The following is an 18,818-nucleotide window of genomic DNA, read 5'->3' as shown; positions in this document are numbered from 1 at the left end:
AAAAACAACCCTTAATCGACCATGAAATCACAGTTTAAAGTATGAAATCTTTAAAATAAAATAAACAAAAATTCGATTGACGAAACTACACGGACCGGGCCGCTTTGGCGACCCGGCCACGCCATTCCCCTCACAAAACTAAAGAGATGAAAAAAAAATTCGTCCAAAACGGAGTACCGTAGCAAAAGTTATCGTGTTTTAAAGTTTTACAAATCCCATTTTGGATTCAGTTTGAGGACGTAGGCTAAGAGAAGCAAGGAAGGGATTAGAACACTGGTTTTTTTTATTCGCTAATTACCCTTGTATTTTTAATTCATTACAAATTATGCCACTCCTTAAGAACATAACCTATAGAATTAGGAGAAAGCAAACACGCTTTATTTCAATATTTTTTCTTCGTTTAAGTGCAAATCTGCTCTATAATGTGTAGAAGACATGAATCTATGCCGTCCTGATTCTCTCTATCTCGGAATTATTTATGAGATTTTTCTATTAATTGGTTTTACCCTACTGGTGTATCTCTCCCTGGGCATCGATATTACCCAGCTTTGTTATACAATTTTCAGAGCCTGCAAATTTTGGTAACGGGAATCAATGGGGCAAGGATGCTCTCTGCCTCTGAATTATGCTACTGTAAGTCTTCTCCTTCGTTATCTTTTTATGTAGCTTCAATGGAAACGATATGTCCCATTAGGGTTTTTCTAAATATTAGGGAACAACTTGGCTGATTTTATGTTCTCGTTGTTGTAGTTCACGGTGAGCGTGTCTTCTCTACAACTAATAATGGGATTTGCATTACAAACAGCTCTACATGTTTTTGTATTGTTGATTGTCTCTACTTAATTTGTTCCTTCTTCTCATTTAAAGTACGTGCTTGCAAAAAAAAAATGATGAAGCAGCCATTTAAAACAATAATTCCATGGTTTAAGAAGACGCCATACTTAACTCTTGTTTCAGGCTTCTCTCTATTTTAATTCGTTTCTTCTTCTACGTGGCAGAGTGCAAAGATGCTCTCTTATGTGTAGAAGACATGAATCTATGGCGCAATGATGCTCTCTGCCTCGGAATTATGCTACTGTAAGTCTTCTCCTTTGCTAAGTTTATCTGTAGCTTCAATGGAATAGGGCGATATGCTTCTCTGCTTTTCCTCCTTTACCTGTCGCTTATTTCTGAGATTTTTCGATTAACTGCTTTTACCCTACTGATGCATCTCTCTTTGGGCATCGGTTACACACCTTGTTATACAATTTTCAGAGCCTGCAAATTTTGGCGACTAGCGAAGCTTTGGCTATGGGATTCCAGCTCGATTTTGAAGCCTCTGGTTGCTCTCTAAAGACCGGTACGTGAATCTATGGTGTAAGTCGTTCAAAGGTTAGTATTATAACGATTGCATGATCCGATCAAACCTTGCTGCAAAGTATGCATATCATAATTGAGGCTGCACTAGATCAGATTACAAATTAAGTAAGTGGCGGATTTTTCTTTGAAGATAGTTTTACTAACTCCATCCATGCCGAAATTAAGCTGTCGAAGAAAAAAAAGAGTTTCTATCGAAGAGACCTTCGGGAGAGAGATGCGGTTGGGTCGAGTAAGCCGAGAACAAGAACGGTCGAAGGAGCGGAGGACTGTTGACGTGAAGACCGTCTGATCGTGTGGTGCAGTGAGTCTGTGTAATCATCATCGATACGCGAGAGGTGAGTCTGTGGTAATGCATGTAGGATAGATACATGTAGTTTTGGTTTAAATCGATTGCATGCCTAGTATGGTTGGATTAATCTTAGTGAAATGTTTAAATGCACATCTAACTTGAATCACCATGCATGTTGAATTTGGTTGCATTTTAAGTAAATTGGGACTTAAAAATTTGGTTAGAATTGCATGCTAAAATGAACCTAGTTTTACTTGAATATTTTCTTGTGAAAATCCGGTTGCATGCATGTTAGATGATTAATTAATTTGCATTGTTTTGCATAATTTTAATCGAGGGTAGAACATGCTTAAATTAACCTTAAGGATTTAAATGATTTAAATCGGTTAGGTTGCATGTTAATTTGGACTAGGGATTTAAATGGGTAAATCTTATTTTGGTTGCATGCATATTAGGACTTGTTGCATAATCTTTGCTTAAGTTGCTTATAGGGTTGCATGCATGTAGAATAATCTTAAGTTGCTTGATTTATATTCTTGCTCCTTGTTGATTATTGCATGATATATTCTTCCTTGATTTCATGCTAACGTGCTTGATTTATCATTGCTTGAATTTGTGGTTATGTGTTTTATTTTAGCTTAGTCTCTGGAATTCGTTTCTCGAGTCTTGGCTAGTGTAGTGTCGATTTTTCTGTTCCAAAAGCGGTTGTCACGCATGAGTTCCCGACGACCACTCACGCGGGGACACTGTCACGGCTAGCTAGCTACTAGCGTGACCGCAACATGACGATGTAGCTAAAGGTGGGATCATGCCGGAGAACTTTGTGGTCTCGGCATGGGGAAGGATTGGAACGGAACAGATTATCGATGGGCCCTAGGTGTAAAGAGTCTAGAGTATTCAAGCGTCACTTGTTTATGTCTAGTCGTCTTTGCATGTTGCGTGTTGTCTAAGAGTCTAAGGTATTTCAAATATTCTTGTCATATTCTAGACGTCTTAGTGAGTCGGGTAGGAGTTAAGAGTCTAAGGTGTCCAAGTAGTTCCTTGTTCCCTTAGGTCGCTTCTCTCTTATAATAGCAATTATTTTTAGATCGTTCGAAGTAAGTCGTACTGATCTAGTCTTTCTTGCGTGGTTGTTGTTTGATTGCTTCCGCTATAGCTTTTGTTGCGTTACTTTGATAACTTGCTAGTTTGTTTAACTTGCTTGTTTTTTTTCTTTGCTTGGGTAGTCGGGTTGGGAAATAGAATCCTGTTTAGGATAAAGGGGTACCCAGGCTCACTGAGTAATCTTAGATTACTCATGATAATATTTTGGTCTTGCAGGAGAGCTTAAGTGAGTCTAGAGCTGGGGCAAACTTTAGGGCGCCGGGTAGGGTTTTCCTTGTGTTCCTTGTAAAACCCTATATTTTATAAATGGTTATGTATAAATTTTTCCGACTATCTTTATATATTACTTTAATGATTTGTTTATGATGAATTATTTTACTAAAGTAATATATACGGTTTTCAGGAAAACATGGCAAGTTGCAAATGATACTCGGCCTTGTCCGGGCTAACACAACGCACCAGGCCACGAGGGTTGCAAAGCCTAAGGAACCTCGGTTGCGGGTGGAGTTGTGCCAGGGAGGACCGGTCAGGAAGTCTGCAGCTTCCGTCCCTCGACCGGATCACCTAGGTGGCTGTCCGATGGCCTTCGTGGTCTTATGACGGTTCGGGGGCGTTACAACGGTGGTATCAGAGCGGTGTTTTCGAACCCGCGAGCACTTGTGCATTTCAAAGTTTTATCGAGTAATGTGTCGCAAGAACATGAAATTTTATCCGGTAGTTTGCTTGTCTAGTTTAGGTTGAACCTTAGAACGAACTAAGCGTCTGACCTTGTTTCTTGTGGGTATTTTTTAGATGTCTTCAGGTGATTCAGGTTGCGGGGATGGTTCAGGAGATGAGGGGCCGAGACATGAGGATTGTGGACATCGTAACGGGTTCTTGTCAACGGAATCAGAAAACAGCCAAGGGCCAAATGATTCGAGTAATGAGAGTGAGGACAGGGTAATCGATGCCGATGACACCAACTGGTCCGTTGAGACCGATCCGTCCGAATGTTTGGATGAAACGGAGAAGTTGAAAGTTAATCAGGATGACCAGACAATAGTGTTGGAGATTGGAGAGCCGAGCCGTATTCAAGTTTGAATGGACACGCAAGGCAAGTTTGAAACTCTACCTGTTGGAGATCATGGAGAGGCGGAGGTGGAGCTAGCCGACAAATTGCAGAAGTTATTATTGGATCTTGTGGAGGACCAAGGCGAGGACATTAGCCCTGAGAAATTTATGAGGGAGTACCCGGAGACAGTCGAGAAAATTTTAAACTTCCTGACGGACGTGTACGAGCCGGAGGAAGGAGGCAATGATAGTGGTGCGAGAATTGTATCCGAAGCCGGAGACACTAGTGAAGAGCGACCCGTGGAGGAGAGACCCGAGACGGCTTCAAGAATCCTGTTCATGTTAGATGAGATGCGCTCACCGGAGCAAGTAAACGAGGGTGACGGAGAAGTCATTGTACCAGAGGAGAATAGGGAAGAGCATCCGATTGATGGAGACTCTAAGACCGAGAGGCCGACCAGGGAAGTGGAGGTGATCGATCTTGTGTCGAGCGACGACGAAGGAATTCCGACTTTTATAGTGGAACCAATGAGAAACCAAGACCGAGAATCGAAGGCCAGTACGGAGCCGAGGGAGAATGCGAAATCAAGAGAGAGTTCGAGTCAAGCCGTGAGAGAACGAGGAGAATCGAGCCAAGTAGTGAGAGATCGAGGAGAGCCAGATCTCCTAATGCCAGACCAATTCGTGCCAAACCAGGCGGAGCTGAATAAGATTGTGCTAAGGCGCAATAGTCCCATTAGAGCCGTACCATTGCAGATGGTGTTGCCGGGACAAGAGGAGGAGCAAGAAGAGGAACCAATGGATCGAGATTTGGAGATGCTTGCTAAGAGCTATGAGTTAAGAAGGCAGAACCGAGAACAACTAAGGATGGAGATGGGAGAAAGTAGTTCAAGTTTGAAGAGAACAAGAGAGTACTACCAAGAGCTGCAGGCGAAAGGGGAGTTGGAGATGCACTCCGTAACGTTTCAACCGAGAGGCAGGCTGAGAGTGCGAGCCACTGCCAGGAAGAGGGTGGTCTACCCGAATCAAGTTCACATGTGAAACACGCCCTACTGCAAACTGTGCAAAGGCGTCGGACATTGGACGAAGAACTGCTAGAGGCCGGCGTTAAGACGCATGTGCGACCCGACGAACCAGGATTGTGAGTGGTGCGAAATGCGAGGGCACTTTGCTTATCGTTGCCCAAACCCTGACCGTATGAGATATTGGAGGAGGTGCGAAGCATGTGGAGAACCAGGGCATCCGAACAACCATTGCTGGAGGACAAGACCACAACACTTTGCGGACCCAGAACAAGTTAGGTGTACGGTGTGTGGAGAGCTGGGACACTTAGGCTACCACTGTTGGAGAGCGAGACCAGAGCGAATGATATTCCCAGAACCAAGTAGGTGTACCGCCCGTTCCATTGGAGGTTTGCACACTCCCAGGATTCCCCAGCGGTGGAAAATCATCCTGGGATGGCGATCCTCTTCCGACACTTGAAGACCGCCAACTGTCAGGTCCCGAGAGGCGTACATCGAAGCGATGGCGGCTCACGCAAAGGTAAGCCGTATTGAGGAACCGATGTTCGGGCCGAGTTTTGCTTTCTTTTATCCGTTTTTCCTTTTGACACAAGTATCATACTCATTTTTTCATTTTTTTTTGTTTGCTTGCAGTCCGTGGCTGCTGACAACAAGCTGGTGGCGCTCTATGAGCGGAGAATGAAGGACACCCCGCAGGCTGCCGAGCTAGAGAGTGATTCACGAGCTTACGACGGCGCTCAAGGCTGCGCAGGAAAGGGAAGGAGTTGCAAACAACAAGGTTGCATCCTTGGAAGGTGAGATCACTTCCCTTAGGAGTGTCTGAGACAAGCTGCTCACCGCCAAAGTCGACCTCTCCTCTGCCCGGGATGCTCAAGCCAAGGTGACAAGAGACCCGGATCTCTTGCTAAAAGAGAACCAATGGTTGAAAGAAAATGCGGCAGGGGCTGATCAGCGGCATGCGGAGGCGACCCGTCAGGCGGTTCGTGATGCCAAGGAAAGGATGTCCCAAGAATACTGCACGGTTCTGGATTCGGTGAAGAGTAAATGGGAAAGGAAGAAAGAACAGACCGTGGTTGAGAGCGAACTTGCAGAGATCGAGTCCAACCTTCTCGTGATCAAGCAGATTGACGAGGGGAGGACGTCGATCGCGGTGGAAGTGCAGGTCCTTGAGACTCAGCGGGTGGTCCTTGCGGTCAGGTCCAACTCCTTGGTGGTTTCGGACTTTTTGGTGAGCAAACTTGATCTCAGTAGCGCCTATGGAGGTTGATGCCGGAACGGGGGTCTTGCGTGGTCTGGATGAGCATGGGAGCAACGCGAGCATCGCAGCGGATCCGGAGGTCGGAACCGGGGGGAAGACGTTTGATTCATGTTCTTGACATCTTTATTTCGTTTTGTTTCTAGACTTTGAATCATTTGCCCGGGAGGGCTTTTATCCTTCGTTTGTTTTGATTTGCTCGGGAGGGCTTTCATTCGAAATTTAGAACTATTTGCCTGGGAAGGCATTTAAATCCTTTTTTTTTTTATTTTTGCTTATTTTTGGATCAACTTAAAACGCATAAGTCTCGTCGTTACTCCTTTTGATGTCTTGTCCATTCGATTGGATACGAGTTTTACCTAGGGCGGACGTACAGATGGCGAGCTCCCGGGAATGTTTACCGGGTCATGTCAGCTTCGAAAAGCTTATCGTGAGCTCATTGCTCGAGTGCGGAGACCTTTGGAAGCGTTCTGAACTGTGTAGCGGGGTAGCATTTATTTCCGCGTGAGGATGTGGAACAGTTGGGCACTGTTTGTTTTTTTAAAGTTGTGTTAGACTCGTTATTGACGAGGGGGTATTCGGAAAATTCAAAGTGATCGAAGTTGGGGTAGCGATGTTGTTTTAACGTCGCATGTGATGCCCGAAGGCTTTCTCGTTGTTTGTTTATTGAGTTGTTTGACTGTCTTATTTAGTCTTGCGATTGGCAAGAGTTATTGGTGTTTAGGTAATGTAACGATCGTTTCCGAATTTGGTCATGATGAAAAGCTTCCATTCTACTAGGGTGGAGTGATTATAAAAGCGAAGAAAATCTCGTTGGAGAGGTGGCTGCGCTCGGGGGATCGAGCTGCCTACGTACCCCGTAAAGGGATCAAGCCAAATCGTAGTTCAGTTATTATCGATACTTACTAGAAGTATTTCTTGTGGTTCATGACGTTCCATGGTCTATGCTCGGCCTTTCCGTTGCTCTCGTCTTCGAGGCGATATACGCCGTTACGGACGACTTCGGTGATACGGAAGGGTCCTTCCCATTTGGTTCCCATTTTCCCAGCATTCTTCTCCTATCTGTGATCAAACATCCTACGGAGCACTCGATCCCCGACGACAAAACGTGGAGGCCGGATCTTCGAGTTATAGAAGCGGGCAATGGCATTTTGGTAGTTTTGAACTTGCACGTAGGCTTGTTCTCTTTTCTCGTCGATGATGGCATGGTTGTCACGTAGTGCTTTGCTGTTTGCCTCCTCGTTTTCAGGGGAAACAAGTCGGTGGATACTGCCGGTATGACGGCTTCGATGCCATAGGCTAGGGAGAAAGCGGTTTCGCCTGTGCTACCACGTTGTGTAGTTCGGGTGTCCCAAAGTACTCCGGGGAGCTGAGCATCCCAACCAGACTTTGCGGTGGTCAGACGGCGCTTGAGACTATGCAAAATTAATTTGTTGGCGGCCTCGGCCTGCCCGTTTCCTTGGGGATACCGGGGAGTAGATGGGGTTAACCGTATACCCTAGTCGCCGCAAAACTTTTGAACCACGGAGGACACCAGGTTCGTTCCGTTGTCGGTTATGATTTCGTAGGGGATTCCGTGTTGGTATACCACGTTTTTCCAGAGGAAAATACTTCACGTGCTCCCCCTTGATGGATTGGTAGGATTCGGCCTCGATCCATTTAGTGAAGTAATAGGTTACAACCAACAGGTTAGTAACATGCCGCTTTCCCGACTGCTCGAGAGGTCCGATAGCGTCCATTCGGCGTACTGGACCTCGCAGATAGACCCTATCTTCAGCAGTCGGTCCACCTTGTCGTTTACTGCTTTCGCCCTTTCGGGACCGAGCTTGCGACGCTTTTGTTTTATCGGTTTGTAGGTAGGATCGACGTTAAACTGATGAGACCTAACGCTAATTTCGATTCCCTTCATGTCTGAAGAAGACCAAGCGAAGGTGTCGTGGTTCTGACCCAAGAATTGGATCAAGTCGTTTCTTGTATTGGTTTTAAGGTCGGCCCCAATCCTGACGCATCGTTCCGGATGTCCTTCCATTATCGAGACTTGGTCGACCTTGGTCATTATGGGTCCGCGCGAGGTGGGCTCTTTGCGAATAACGAGCTGACGAGCTTCAAGTTCGTCAGCGATCATTAATTGCTATTGAGCGGACTTCTTAATTAAGTCGTAGCCGCCTCTATAACGTTGTTTTGAGGTGCGTTGATTACCGTAGATGGTTGCGATCCCGCCCCAAGATGGGAACTTAACGCATTGATGGTACATTACGGGACCGCCTTCATCCCGTACAACCAAGGTCTACCGAGAATGGCGTTGAAGGGCGCGGGACGGACGACGACCACGAAGTCGACTAGGCGTCGTACCCCCTGGGCTTCTACTATGAGTGAAATGGTGCCCTTGGCTAAGGTTGTATCGCCGGCAAACCCGGTGAGTGGGGTTTTGGCCCCTTTCAGCTCGGAGTCGGGGTAGCCCATCCGTTTAAAGGCGTCGTAAAATAAGAGATCGACTGAGCTCCCAGTATCAATCATTATTCGGGAGAGCTCGCATCCTCCAACATCTAATCTCACTATTAGAGCGTTGTCGTGCGGTTTATCCAGGTCAGCGGTCTCGCTTTCCCAGAAGGTGATCTCATAGTCCGGGTCTGAGCGGGGTTTCCGCTCCCGGTGGTAACTTTCGACCCTACGCTGGTATGCTTTGATCGAATTAACTGAGTTACGACATAAGGAAGATCATCCCGGGATAAAGTCGACCCTATGGATCGGGTCGGAGTCTCTGAAACATCGGGAGATGATCGGGCGGAGACTCACGAGCTTCCGGGGAGCCGGAGGTGGGGTAAAGACCGATCCGAGGGAGGTGCGACAAAGGGCAAGCCCTTTGAAAACTAGGTCCATACGTTTCTTTGGGGCTGAGGGAGGGGGGAAGACCCCTCGGCCTCATCGGTTCTTTCACGTTTCGTGGCGGCTTCCTTGGTGTTCGCATTGGCTTCTCTCACTTTTTCTCCCTCTTTTTCGAGGTCGATTTCGCCGAGCTCTCCTGCTTCATGCTTTCGTGCGAGGAGGAGTCCCACAGTTCTGCACTCTTCAGTTGAGTGACCTCGTATTTTGTGGTACTTACAGAACTTCTTGGGGACAAAGTTCGGGTTCTTGGTCCTCGGCGCAGAATCAACCGCGAAAGCATGTAGACCAGACTCGAATGGTTCCTTTCGGAAAGTCTTTTTGGAAGGATTGAACGGTGCCTTTGCCGACTTATGGATCTCGGCCATAGCGGCTCGCTCTTCTTCGGCTCAGGCAAAATTAATTGACTTGTGGAGCGCGTCATCGAGCGACGGTGGTTGACGGACGGTGAGCTCTTCCCGAAATTTCAAAGTATACCATAGGCCATGCCGAAGGGCCGCTAGGGACCTCGTCATTCAAGTTGGCTATCCTGGCCTTGGTTGACTTGAAGCAAGTGATGTACTCGCGGAGCGAGTCATCCTTTCCTTGGACTAGAAGCCAAAGTTCTGATTCGGTCACCTTAGCTTGGAAGAAGACCGAATATTGTTTCGAGAATGCTGATGCGAGCTGGTCGAAGCTGTCAATAGAATTAGATTCCAAAGAAGCAAACCACTCTAATGCCGGTCCTACTAGATTCTCGGCGAAATAGCGGCAGTAACCGGCCTCACACTCATCATCGGTGAGGTAAGCTTTGGTTATTGCAAGTCTGAAAGCTCGGAGGTGTGCTCCGGGATCCGACGCACCTGCGTATTCGGGCAGACGAAGCTTACCCATGTCACGAAGGCGAACTTTCGCTATTCGGTCAATGAATGGGGTGCGCCTTGTTTCGGCGATGACACGATCGATGTCCATGGCTGCGCTTGTGGCTAAATGCACTTTGGAGCGGATTTGAGCCATCTTGGCGCTTGCTTTATTTATGTATTCGGTGAGGAACTGAGCGCTGATTGTGTCGCTCCTTGGAGGTCCGGGGAGACCAAGACCGCCGATCGACGTCACCCGTGGTGCCCTGCCCCCGAATTCTTCGGTCAAAGCCGGATTCAATCTTGTTGAGGAGTTCTCGGGAGCACCTGGGGTGCCGATGACGTGTTCGGCTGATCCGACATATCCGGTTGAGGGATGCTCATCAGGTCGTGAGCTCGCGTTACCGTTTAGGGCTGACGAGCTCGGAGCTCCGTTATTCTCCTAGGGCGCGAACACGGGCAACTTTCTGATCCCGGGTGGGGTGACGTGGACCGCCTCAAAATCGAGATGTGTCCGAGGAAGCGCTCTTTCCGTGGGATCGGTTAAAACTATCCCCGAAGGGTAAGCGGTGCCCCGACTGAGGTCGAGATTTGCGCGAGACGCGAGTTCTTGCTCGTGTTGTTCAATCCTAATCATGAGGGCCCGATTTGTCGCATCTTGGCTTTGAGTCTTGTCACTCAAGACGGCGAGCATTCCTTGAATCTCGGAAAGATCGTTCCCGCGGGGAATCCCGGAGGAGGATAACGGCGCTTGGCGCTGTCCGGACTGGTTCATTCCGTTATTCTCTGAACGAGTCCACACCCAGGACTGATTTATGTTTCCCGTTGGGATCGCGGGGATCGTGGGACTTATCCCGACGGAGACCCCTGGGTTCGTGCTACCGAGATCCTGAGCCAAAATGGATCCGTGATGTGTGAGATCTGAGCCGCCCGAGATGTTCTCGTTCGGTGTGTGATCGTCATTGAGTGAAGAGCCTGTCCTGGGTCTGACTGGATTTGAGACCTCGTGGTCGGACAGGGCTGGAACATGCGCACCCTGAGAAGGAGCACAGTTGGGGATTGACCCGTGGTTTGCCGCTGGTGAAGCGATTTCTGGCATGATCGTACTAGCTGTGGATGGATCCATTTCGCCTTGATTTCTTCAAAGTAGTCGATTTTTGAGGATAGAAAGACCTAAGTCCCTACAGGCGGCGCCAAATTGTTGATATCAGAAACAACAACTAGAAGTTTGATTTAAAGAAATAAGATCTGGCAGACTTTCCGTACAAATCAACAAGAACTAAGAAGAACTAGCGAACTCGATTTTATCTATTGATTTTCTGTGTTTAATCGTGAATAATTGCATATCTCGAACACTTCACAAAAGCTAAATATTTAAACTGAAATCCTCAACGAGACTCAGTGGCGTACCCAGAAATTTTTTTTACCCAGGTCAAAACATAGTAAAAAAAATTCTTTCATATTAAAAAATAAAACATCCAACAAAAACATCCTACAAAAGCATTCTACGATCTTTCATGTCATGAAATCTTTTTATCACAGTCTCGTTTGTAATAGTATTGAATACATCTTTCTCAATAAAACAAACTAAGCAATCATTCAAAAATTGATCCCCAATCCGATTACGTCGATGCGTCTTTATTATTTTCATGGCTGAAAAACATCTCTCAACAGTTGCAGTAGCAACCGGCAAAATCAAAACCAACTTCAAAAGCCTGTAAACCAAAGGATATGACATATGTTTTCGTGTTTCCACCAACAATCGAGCAAGGTCCCCTAGAATCTTCAAATTAGAAAATCTGTCATCATTTCGTACATTATCAATGTAGATAGATAATTCTTGCTCAAGAGATATGAACTCCCCTGAACTAAAGTCATCTGGATAGAACTTAGATAACCTCAATAACTTTGAGTGATCAAACTCAGAAAATGCATCAATGGGAGATAGAGAAGCAACACAAATAAGCAATTCAGTGTTCACCTCATTAAAGCGCTCGTTAAATTCTTGAAGCTGCATATCCAAGACAGCATATAAGCAGTTGACCTTGTAATGATGCATATTGGATACTCCTGTTTTTTTCTTCGTCTCTTTGAGTCAACAAAATCTGCCTCCATCTCAACCGTTTCGAGCTCATGTTTCTCACAAAATGCAGAAACTTTCATCATGAGAGAATTCCACCCATCATCCCTAAACAATTGAAGTTGCCTCTTAGTTGATCCTACCAATGACATAGCATTTAAAATATCTTGATCTTGTCTTTCTAGCGCCATCGATAAGTTCTCTGTCAGTCCTAATAGGTGTATCATCATTTGCAAATAAAACACAAAACCAAAGCTATGTAAATAGTTAAGGAGACCATGTGCTTGACGTCTTTTCAAGTCATCTACACCTTCATCCTCAATGTACTCAAGCACCTCGATGATAGAAGAAAATAACTCAATCAATCGCACTATAGTTCTGTAGTGAGAATTCCAACGGGTATTTCCTGGTCTTTGAAGAGAGATCTCTTGATTCAACCCCGTTCCAATACTTCTTTCACCTTTATCAATTTCTTCTTGAATCTTTTTTCTATGACTCTCTCGGATCAGATCTTTTCTTTTGCATGAAGCTCCCACCACATTCAACAACAGAGAAATCATATCAAAAAATTCTCCAACATTAAAATGTTTTTTTGCAACTGCTATAACAACTAATTGAAGTTGATGAGCAAAACAGTGGACATAATATGCTGACGTGCTTTCCCTCATAATTAATGTTCTTAATCCATTGAATTCGCCTTTCATATTGCTAGCTCCATCATATCCTTGCCCTCTCACTTTTTTAATACTCAATCCATATTTAGCAAACAAATCATCAATAGCAGATTTCAAAGATGTTGCAGATGTCTCACTCACATGTGTAATACTCAAGAATCTCTCTTTGACTATCCCACTTTTATCAACAAATCTAAACACTACTGCCATTTGTTCTTTATCAGAAACATCAGCAGATCCATCCACCAACAAAGCAAAAACATCATGATCAATCTCCTCAATAATAGATTTGACTACTTCCTCTGCAAAACAATGAGCAATATCTTTCTGAATTTTAGGACACTTCATTCGATTATTCCCAGGAGCATTACTTAAAATAACCTTACTCACAACTTCATTCTGATCAGCAGTGTACTTTAAAAGTTCCACAAAATTTCCTCTGTTAGCAGATTTTTCAGACTCATCATGACCACAGAAATGTAATCCTTGTCGCAATAAGTATCTGGAAGCATCAACCGAAGCATTCAATCGAATACGATACTCATTTCTTGTAATATCATCTTGTTTATGCAAAGCATGTTTAATAGACTGATCTTGTTTCATCAAATTTTCACACTTCATAACTGCATTGTTGTGAAACTATCAACACCTCCCACATGCCCACGATGAAACACAGTTTTTTATTTTAAGTTTGATGAGCAGCTTGAACCAGAGGAAGCACCGAAGGAGCAGCTTGAACCAGCGGAAGCAGCGGAGGAAGCATTAACCGTTCCAGCGGGTCCTATAACACGGTCACGGTCCAAGAGGTTCAACCAAGCCATCACTGGACTACTCAAGGAGCTGGACAAGAACCAAGAAGACATGGGTCAAACCACTATGACTTTGCTCACAGCTCAAGGTGCTCGGTAAAGGGTAAAGTGTTACTTTGGTGCTCTTTTTCCCTTGGTCAAGTTTTGTCCCATTGGGTTTTCTTGACAAGGTTTTTAATGAGGCCTAAGTAACATTTTCAAGCCCCTTTGCCAGCCCAATTCGTGGTCCAAGGTTCCCCACAAAAGGCCTTGGCCCATTTTCTTTCTATCTCTTTGCATTTATTGCTTTGTAATTTCCAAGACTTTGTGCATGAGCTTGCATGAGTGTGGACTCTTGCATGAGCTCCACCTCTTCTCTTCTAGATCCTTCTCCTTCGTCCCCCTTCTCCTATTTAAAGACCTTGTAGCTCTCATTTGTTTCTCATCAAACATTTTAATCAAAAACCTTTCTTTTACTTGTTTGATCTGAGAAGTGTGTAATATCTTCTCAACTTGTTTTCTTCTTAGTGTGTAATATCTAAGTTGAACTCGAGCCTGAAGTCTAAGAGATTTTCATCTCTCTTGGAAGTTCACTTCAATCCCCCTTTCTATCCGCTGAATCATTTCATCATTCCATCTCTTTCAATCCGCTGCATAATCAACCCCCTTCACTTTCCATTTGTCCGATCTATTGCATCTTCGGTCTCTTGATCTTCATCAGTCTGATCAATCTCCTTCAAAGCCTTGCGAGTGTGTTCTTGGGAAGCAGATTTGATAGACTCCTGGTGAGGAATCTGCTTCCCAAGAACACACTCGCAAGGTTTTGAAGGAGATGGATCGGACTGATGAAGATCAAGAGACCGAAGATGCAATGGATCCACGAAATGGAAGGTGAAAGGGTGGTTTATGCAGCGGATTGAAAGAGATGGAATGGTGAAATGATGCAGCGGATAGAAAGGGGGATTGAAGTGAACTTCCAAGAGAGATGAAAATCTCTTAGACTTCAAGCTCGAGTTCAACTTAGATATTACACACTAAGAAGAAAACAAGTTGAGAAGATGTTACACACTTCTCAGATCAAACAAGTAAAAGAAAGGTTTTTGATTAAAATGGTTGATGAAAAACAAAGAAGAGATACATTGTCTTTAAATAGGAGAAGGGGAGGACGAGATAGAGGAGAGAAAACCCTAGACAACTTGCAAGTTCAAGTTCAAGCTCATGCAAGATGTCTAGGAAATTACAAAAGCAATAAATGCAAAGTTTGAATGAGAAAGAGATAGAAAATGGGCCAAGGTCTTTGTGGGGAACCTTGGACCACGACTTGGGCTGGTAAAGGGGGCTTGAAAATGTTACTTAGGCCTCATTAAAAACCTTGTCAAGAAAACCCAATGGGACAAAACTTGACCAAGGGAAAAAGAGCACCAAAGTAACACTTTATCCTTTACCGAGCACCTTGAGCTGTGAGCAACGTCCAAGTGGTTTGAGTCTCGTCTTCTAGCTTCTTGTTCAGCTCCTTGAGTAGTCCAGTGATGGCTTGGTTGAACCTCTTGGACCGTGACCTTGTTATAGGACCCGCCGGGACGGTTAACGCTTCCTCTGCTGCTTCCGCTGGTTCAAGCTGTTCCTCCGGTGCTTCCTCTGGTTCAAGCTGCTCCTCCAATACTTCCTCTGGTTCGAGCTGCTCCTCAAGTCCGTGTGGTTCGGTTGAGTTTTCCATGGTTTCATCATCCTCTCCCACTTGAAAAGGATTTGACCTCAAATCCGAATTATCTACACAATAAGGAAGAAGATTAGAAACGTTGAAACTGCCATTCACTTTGTACTTACCTTGGAGGTCGAGTTGGTAAGCATTGTTGTTGATCCTTTTGAGAACTTTGAATGGTCCATCAATTCTTGGCATTAGTTTGGACTCCTTTTCAGCTGGAAATTGTTTACTCCTCAAGTGTACCATTAGTTGTTCTCCAACCTCAAAGATCATCCTAAAATAACCATCGGATTTATGATCATGCTTCAAAACATCTCCAATGCCGGTTCTCACAAAGATTTTGGACGAATGAACTGTTAAATCTGGGGGCTCCTCTTTTGTACCTGCAAAGTTGTCAATACCTTTGGCAAAGATCAAGTGTGTCATTATAGTCATGGTAAAAATCTGAACTTGGTACAAATCATTATCCTTGTAATTTTCTAAATTTTCTTCGAATGAACCTAATCTTTTCCCAAGATTTTCTGAATGTAACAGACTGATAATCAAAGCTCTAAAATCATGAGAATAAGATTGGGTTAAGGAAGTACTTAGCTGAATAATGCCTCGGGTATGATCAATGCTCGTCATGATTAATGGAAGTGAATCTGGGGGTTCTTATTGGATCAGTATGAAGCTGCTGACATCTTGGTGCTCATCTTGATCCAAATCAGGTGGCTTAAATCTTTTGTTTCCCACATTCTTTTCAGTTTTTCTTATGCGCATCATGACTGCTCTAAAATCTGTATTTGGCTCTTTTGACAAAGACAAGCGAATCATATCTGTGTGATCTTGGATAAGAGAATCCTTGGGAAGAAAAATACTTATCTTATGATTGTTGGATATGAGCACAAGTATTGTATCGGGTGGTTCATCTTTGAGCATTGAGAAAGCTTTGACTATTTTTCCATGCTCCAAGTTTACTGATTTAACTTGTAAGAACACAAGATCTCCTACATCAAAAGGAAATAGTTTAGGCAAATAGTAAAAGACCAAATAGATATTCATATAATTGTTATCAAAATAGAGTTTTAGAATGGAGCATCCTTCGGTGATCATAGTTGTTTTTCTGAAATACTTCCAGCTTCTAACTCCAAAATGATAAATCATTTGTTGGCATATATCTGGTGGTTTCTCCTTGATTTGAACAGAACATCTTTCTTCTCCAAAGTAATTTTGCTTCTTCATGTAACCTGTTCCTTTCTTAGCAATCATGGGAAAGAGCAAGTGCATTATACTTGAAATAGAGAAATTAAAAACATGATCTTTCAAAATTGGTTTGCAAAGCTCAATGAATGGTTTAAAATCACACAACTCTTTGTCAAGCAAATGTCTTATGTCAGAGAAAGGTTTTACCATTACATGCTCAGTTCTAGTTCCAAACGGCTCAATCACAATGCTACTCAAAGAAACTCTAAAAGAAGAGTTAAATTCAAGAAACTTTTCAAATAACAACCCTTTTGGCTTAAAGAACTTTTTAAAAGCAAATGTTTCAAAACTTAGAATCAATTTGTTAAAGAAAGATTTTGAAACACAAAATTCTTTTACATTTTCTAAACCAAAACGTTTTTCATCTTGAGCAGAAATCAACACAAAATAATTAGGATCTGTCATAACCAAATCAATTTCCTTACAGTGCTTTCTTGGGTAGTCGCAAAGATATGGCACATGGACTAGGTTTGGCATAATGCTGATCTGCTCCAAATCACTAATCAATGGCAAACTCATTTGTTTTGTTTCTAGTGATTTTTCTTCCTGAACCTGTAAAAAGGAAATAATACTACTCGGTTGCTCCGGTTCAAAATGGGTTAGTTTTTCAAGCACAAAATCAGATTGAATAAAAGAAAGATCACACTTAGCTTGAGATAGAGTCATAGGTTCAGTTGGTATAACAACATCATCCTTAGCATTGAACTGTCTCCTTGGCTTCTTCTCCAAGCTGTTTCTCCTTGGGTCTGGGCTGATCCTTTCTTTCAAATTCCTTATTCTCCTTTTCTTGATCTGCTTGCTTCCATTGTCCTCCATTAGAATCTGTACCTATCTCAACACTTTTGGGAAAAGACAAGTGCATCATAGAAAAATTGGAATTTTCTAAAGCTTGATCAATTACTTCCTTGGATTTTGAAAGTGTAGAAGACTTATATTGCTTTGGTTCTCCACATGATTCAAGTGACGAATTTAGACTTTGCTTGTGAACATCAATCTGGTGAGGGACCTTGTTTGGCTGAGATGATGACTTAGCCTTCATCTTCTCGATTTTAAAGTACTTGGTCAATTCCTCAAAAAGATCTGATTGCGCCTTAGCCTCCACAGATGTTGGGTTTTTCTTTTGGTCTGGTACTTTGACTGGTTTCTTTTCAAGAACTGGATGGATTGTGCCATTGGCTTGGGGAACACAGAGTAGCGCTTGTGGAGCATACTTTTTCCTTAGAAGCTTCTTAAGATCTCTCCACAATGTGATATTTGGCTCCTTGTAATACCAACGGTCATCAACTTCTTGTAACCACCATTTGTAAGCGTCTCCTGTGAGTTGGGTAAGTGCAAAAGCTAATCTCTCATTTCTTGGGATATCCTTGTAGTAGAACCAATCCTCCATGTGTTTCTCCCTTTTCCTGCAAATTTATAGAGTTTATGAGCTAAAGAGATTTTAGAATGAATCACAGATTTAGATTTGGGAGTATGAGAGGTTTTCTGTAGGCTGCTCCATGTTGATCTAGATGTGTCATCTGGTGGCTTGGGTTTAAGATCCTGGTGTTGCCTTTGACGCTGATTTGCTTCCGGGTTGGTTTGATTCAAGTGTAGAGCGCCAAGTCTTGCATCAAGCATAGAGTTCATGGCTACGGTGACTGATTTAAGGATCCTCCTTTCAAGACTAGACGTAGATGACTCTTCCTCTTCCGACGTCACCATGGTACCTGCAAAGAAAACAAAGATCCACCAGTAAATAGTTCCAAAAACACGTAAATGAAAATGGATCTGGGAAAATTATGAAAACGAATCAAAAAATTCTCAAATCAATTTTCAAAAATACTAGACTCGTTCCTGGTTCTAAAACAGTTGAGTTTATAATTTTTGAACGAGTAAAACATTTTATAAAACTCTTGCAAGATGAAACGACAGATATGAAAATAAGAGAAAAGTGACGATTGGAATTCAAAACCTGTTTGCAGAGCGGTTGCTCTGATACCACATGATAGACTCCTGAAGAGGAATCTGCTTCCCAAGAACACACTCGCAAGGTTTTGAAGGAGATGGATCGGACTGATGAAGATCAAGAGACCGAAGATGCAATGGATCCACAAATGGAAGGTGAAAGGGTGGTTTATGCAGCGGATTGAAAGAGATGGAATGGTGAAATGATGCAGCGGATAGAAAGGGGGATTGAAGTGAACTTCCAAGAGAGATGAAAATCTCTTAGACTTCAAGCTCGAGTTCAACTTAGATATTACACACTAAGAAGAAAACAAGTTGAGAAGATATTACACACTTCTCAGATCAAACAAGTAAAAGAAAGGTTTTTGATTAAAATGTTTGATGACAAACAAAGAAGAGATACATTGTCTTTAAATAGGAGAAGGGGAGGATGAGATAGAGGAGAGAAAACCCTAGACAACTTGCAAGTTCAAGTTCAAGCTCATGCAAGATGTCTAGGAAATTACAAAAGCAATAAATGCAAAGTTTGAATGAGAAAGAGATAGAAAATGGGCCAAGGTCTTTGTGGGGAACCTTGGACC

General features: G+C 43.6%; 4 protein-coding genes across 4 annotated transcripts; all 4 read right to left on the bottom strand.

Annotated features, from left to right (window-relative positions):
- Window positions 1–8,332: 8,332 nt before the first annotated feature.
- Window positions 8,333–9,330, bottom strand: LOC147927471 (uncharacterized). The gene is made up of 2 exons (XM_087487478.1): window positions 9,018–9,330; window positions 8,333–8,775 (listed from the first exon to the last, which is right to left on the bottom strand). The coding sequence occupies exons 1-2, from the start codon at window positions 9,328–9,330 to the stop codon at window positions 8,333–8,335; spliced, it is 756 nt and encodes a 251-aa protein (XP_087343604.1).
- Window positions 9,331–11,293: 1,963 nt separating this feature from the next.
- On the bottom strand, window positions 11,294–13,176 carry LOC104773886 (uncharacterized). Its single transcript, XM_087487477.1, has 4 exons — window positions 12,942–13,176; window positions 12,593–12,851; window positions 12,217–12,418; window positions 11,294–11,812 (listed from the first exon to the last, which is right to left on the bottom strand). Exons 1-4 carry the CDS (start codon window positions 13,174–13,176, stop codon window positions 11,294–11,296), a joined length of 1,215 nt encoding a protein of 404 aa, XP_087343603.1.
- A 1,233-nt stretch (window positions 13,177–14,409) lies between these two features.
- Window positions 14,410–15,691, bottom strand: LOC147927470 (uncharacterized). The gene has a single exon (XM_087487687.1). The coding sequence runs from the start codon at window positions 15,673–15,675 to the stop codon at window positions 14,785–14,787; it is 891 nt and encodes a 296-aa protein (XP_087343813.1). The 5' UTR covers window positions 15,676–15,691; the 3' UTR covers window positions 14,410–14,784.
- LOC147927469 (uncharacterized) lies at window positions 14,410–18,616 on the bottom strand. Its single transcript, XM_087487686.1, has one exon. It carries the CDS (start codon window positions 17,107–17,109, stop codon window positions 15,703–15,705), a length of 1,407 nt encoding a protein of 468 aa, XP_087343812.1. The 5' UTR covers window positions 17,110–18,616; the 3' UTR covers window positions 14,410–15,702.
- Window positions 18,617–18,818: the final 202 nt, after the last annotated feature.

Source organism: Camelina sativa, chromosome 15 (genome assembly GCF_030686135.1).
Source record: "Camelina sativa cultivar CO46 ecotype springtype chromosome 15, ASM3068613v1".
Lineage (NCBI taxonomy): Eukaryota > Viridiplantae > Streptophyta > Magnoliopsida > Brassicales > Brassicaceae > Camelina > Camelina sativa.
This window is presented reverse-complemented; position numbering and strand designations above follow the sequence as displayed.

Bases quoted from the DNA above. Each gene is read 5' to 3' on its own strand.
- LOC147927471 (XM_087487478.1), bottom strand. From the start codon at position 9,330: ATGGCCGAGATCCATAAGTCGGCAAAGGCACCGTTCAATCCTTCCAAA. The intron at 8,776-9,017 runs GTGAAAGAACCG...GTCGTAACTCAG, and splicing joins CAAGGAAGCCGCCACGAAAC to TTAATTCGATCAAAGCATAC.
- LOC104773886 (XM_087487477.1), bottom strand. From the start codon at position 13,176: ATGAAGTGTGAAAATTTGATGAAACAAGATCAGTCTATTAAACATGCT. The intron at 12,419-12,592 runs TAGCAATATGAA...GTTGTTGAATGT, and splicing joins GGGCAAGGATATGATGGAGC to GGTGGGAGCTTCATGCAAAA. The intron at 11,813-12,216 runs GTGCTTGAGTAC...TTGGATATGCAG, and splicing joins TATTTTCTTCTATCATCGAG to CTTCAAGAATTTAACGAGCG.
- LOC147927470 (XM_087487687.1), bottom strand. From the start codon at position 15,675: ATGACGAGCATTGATCATACCCGAGGCATTATTCAGCTAAGTACTTCC.
- LOC147927469 (XM_087487686.1), bottom strand. From the start codon at position 17,109: ATGGAGGACAATGGAAGCAAGCAGATCAAGAAAAGGAGAATAAGGAAT.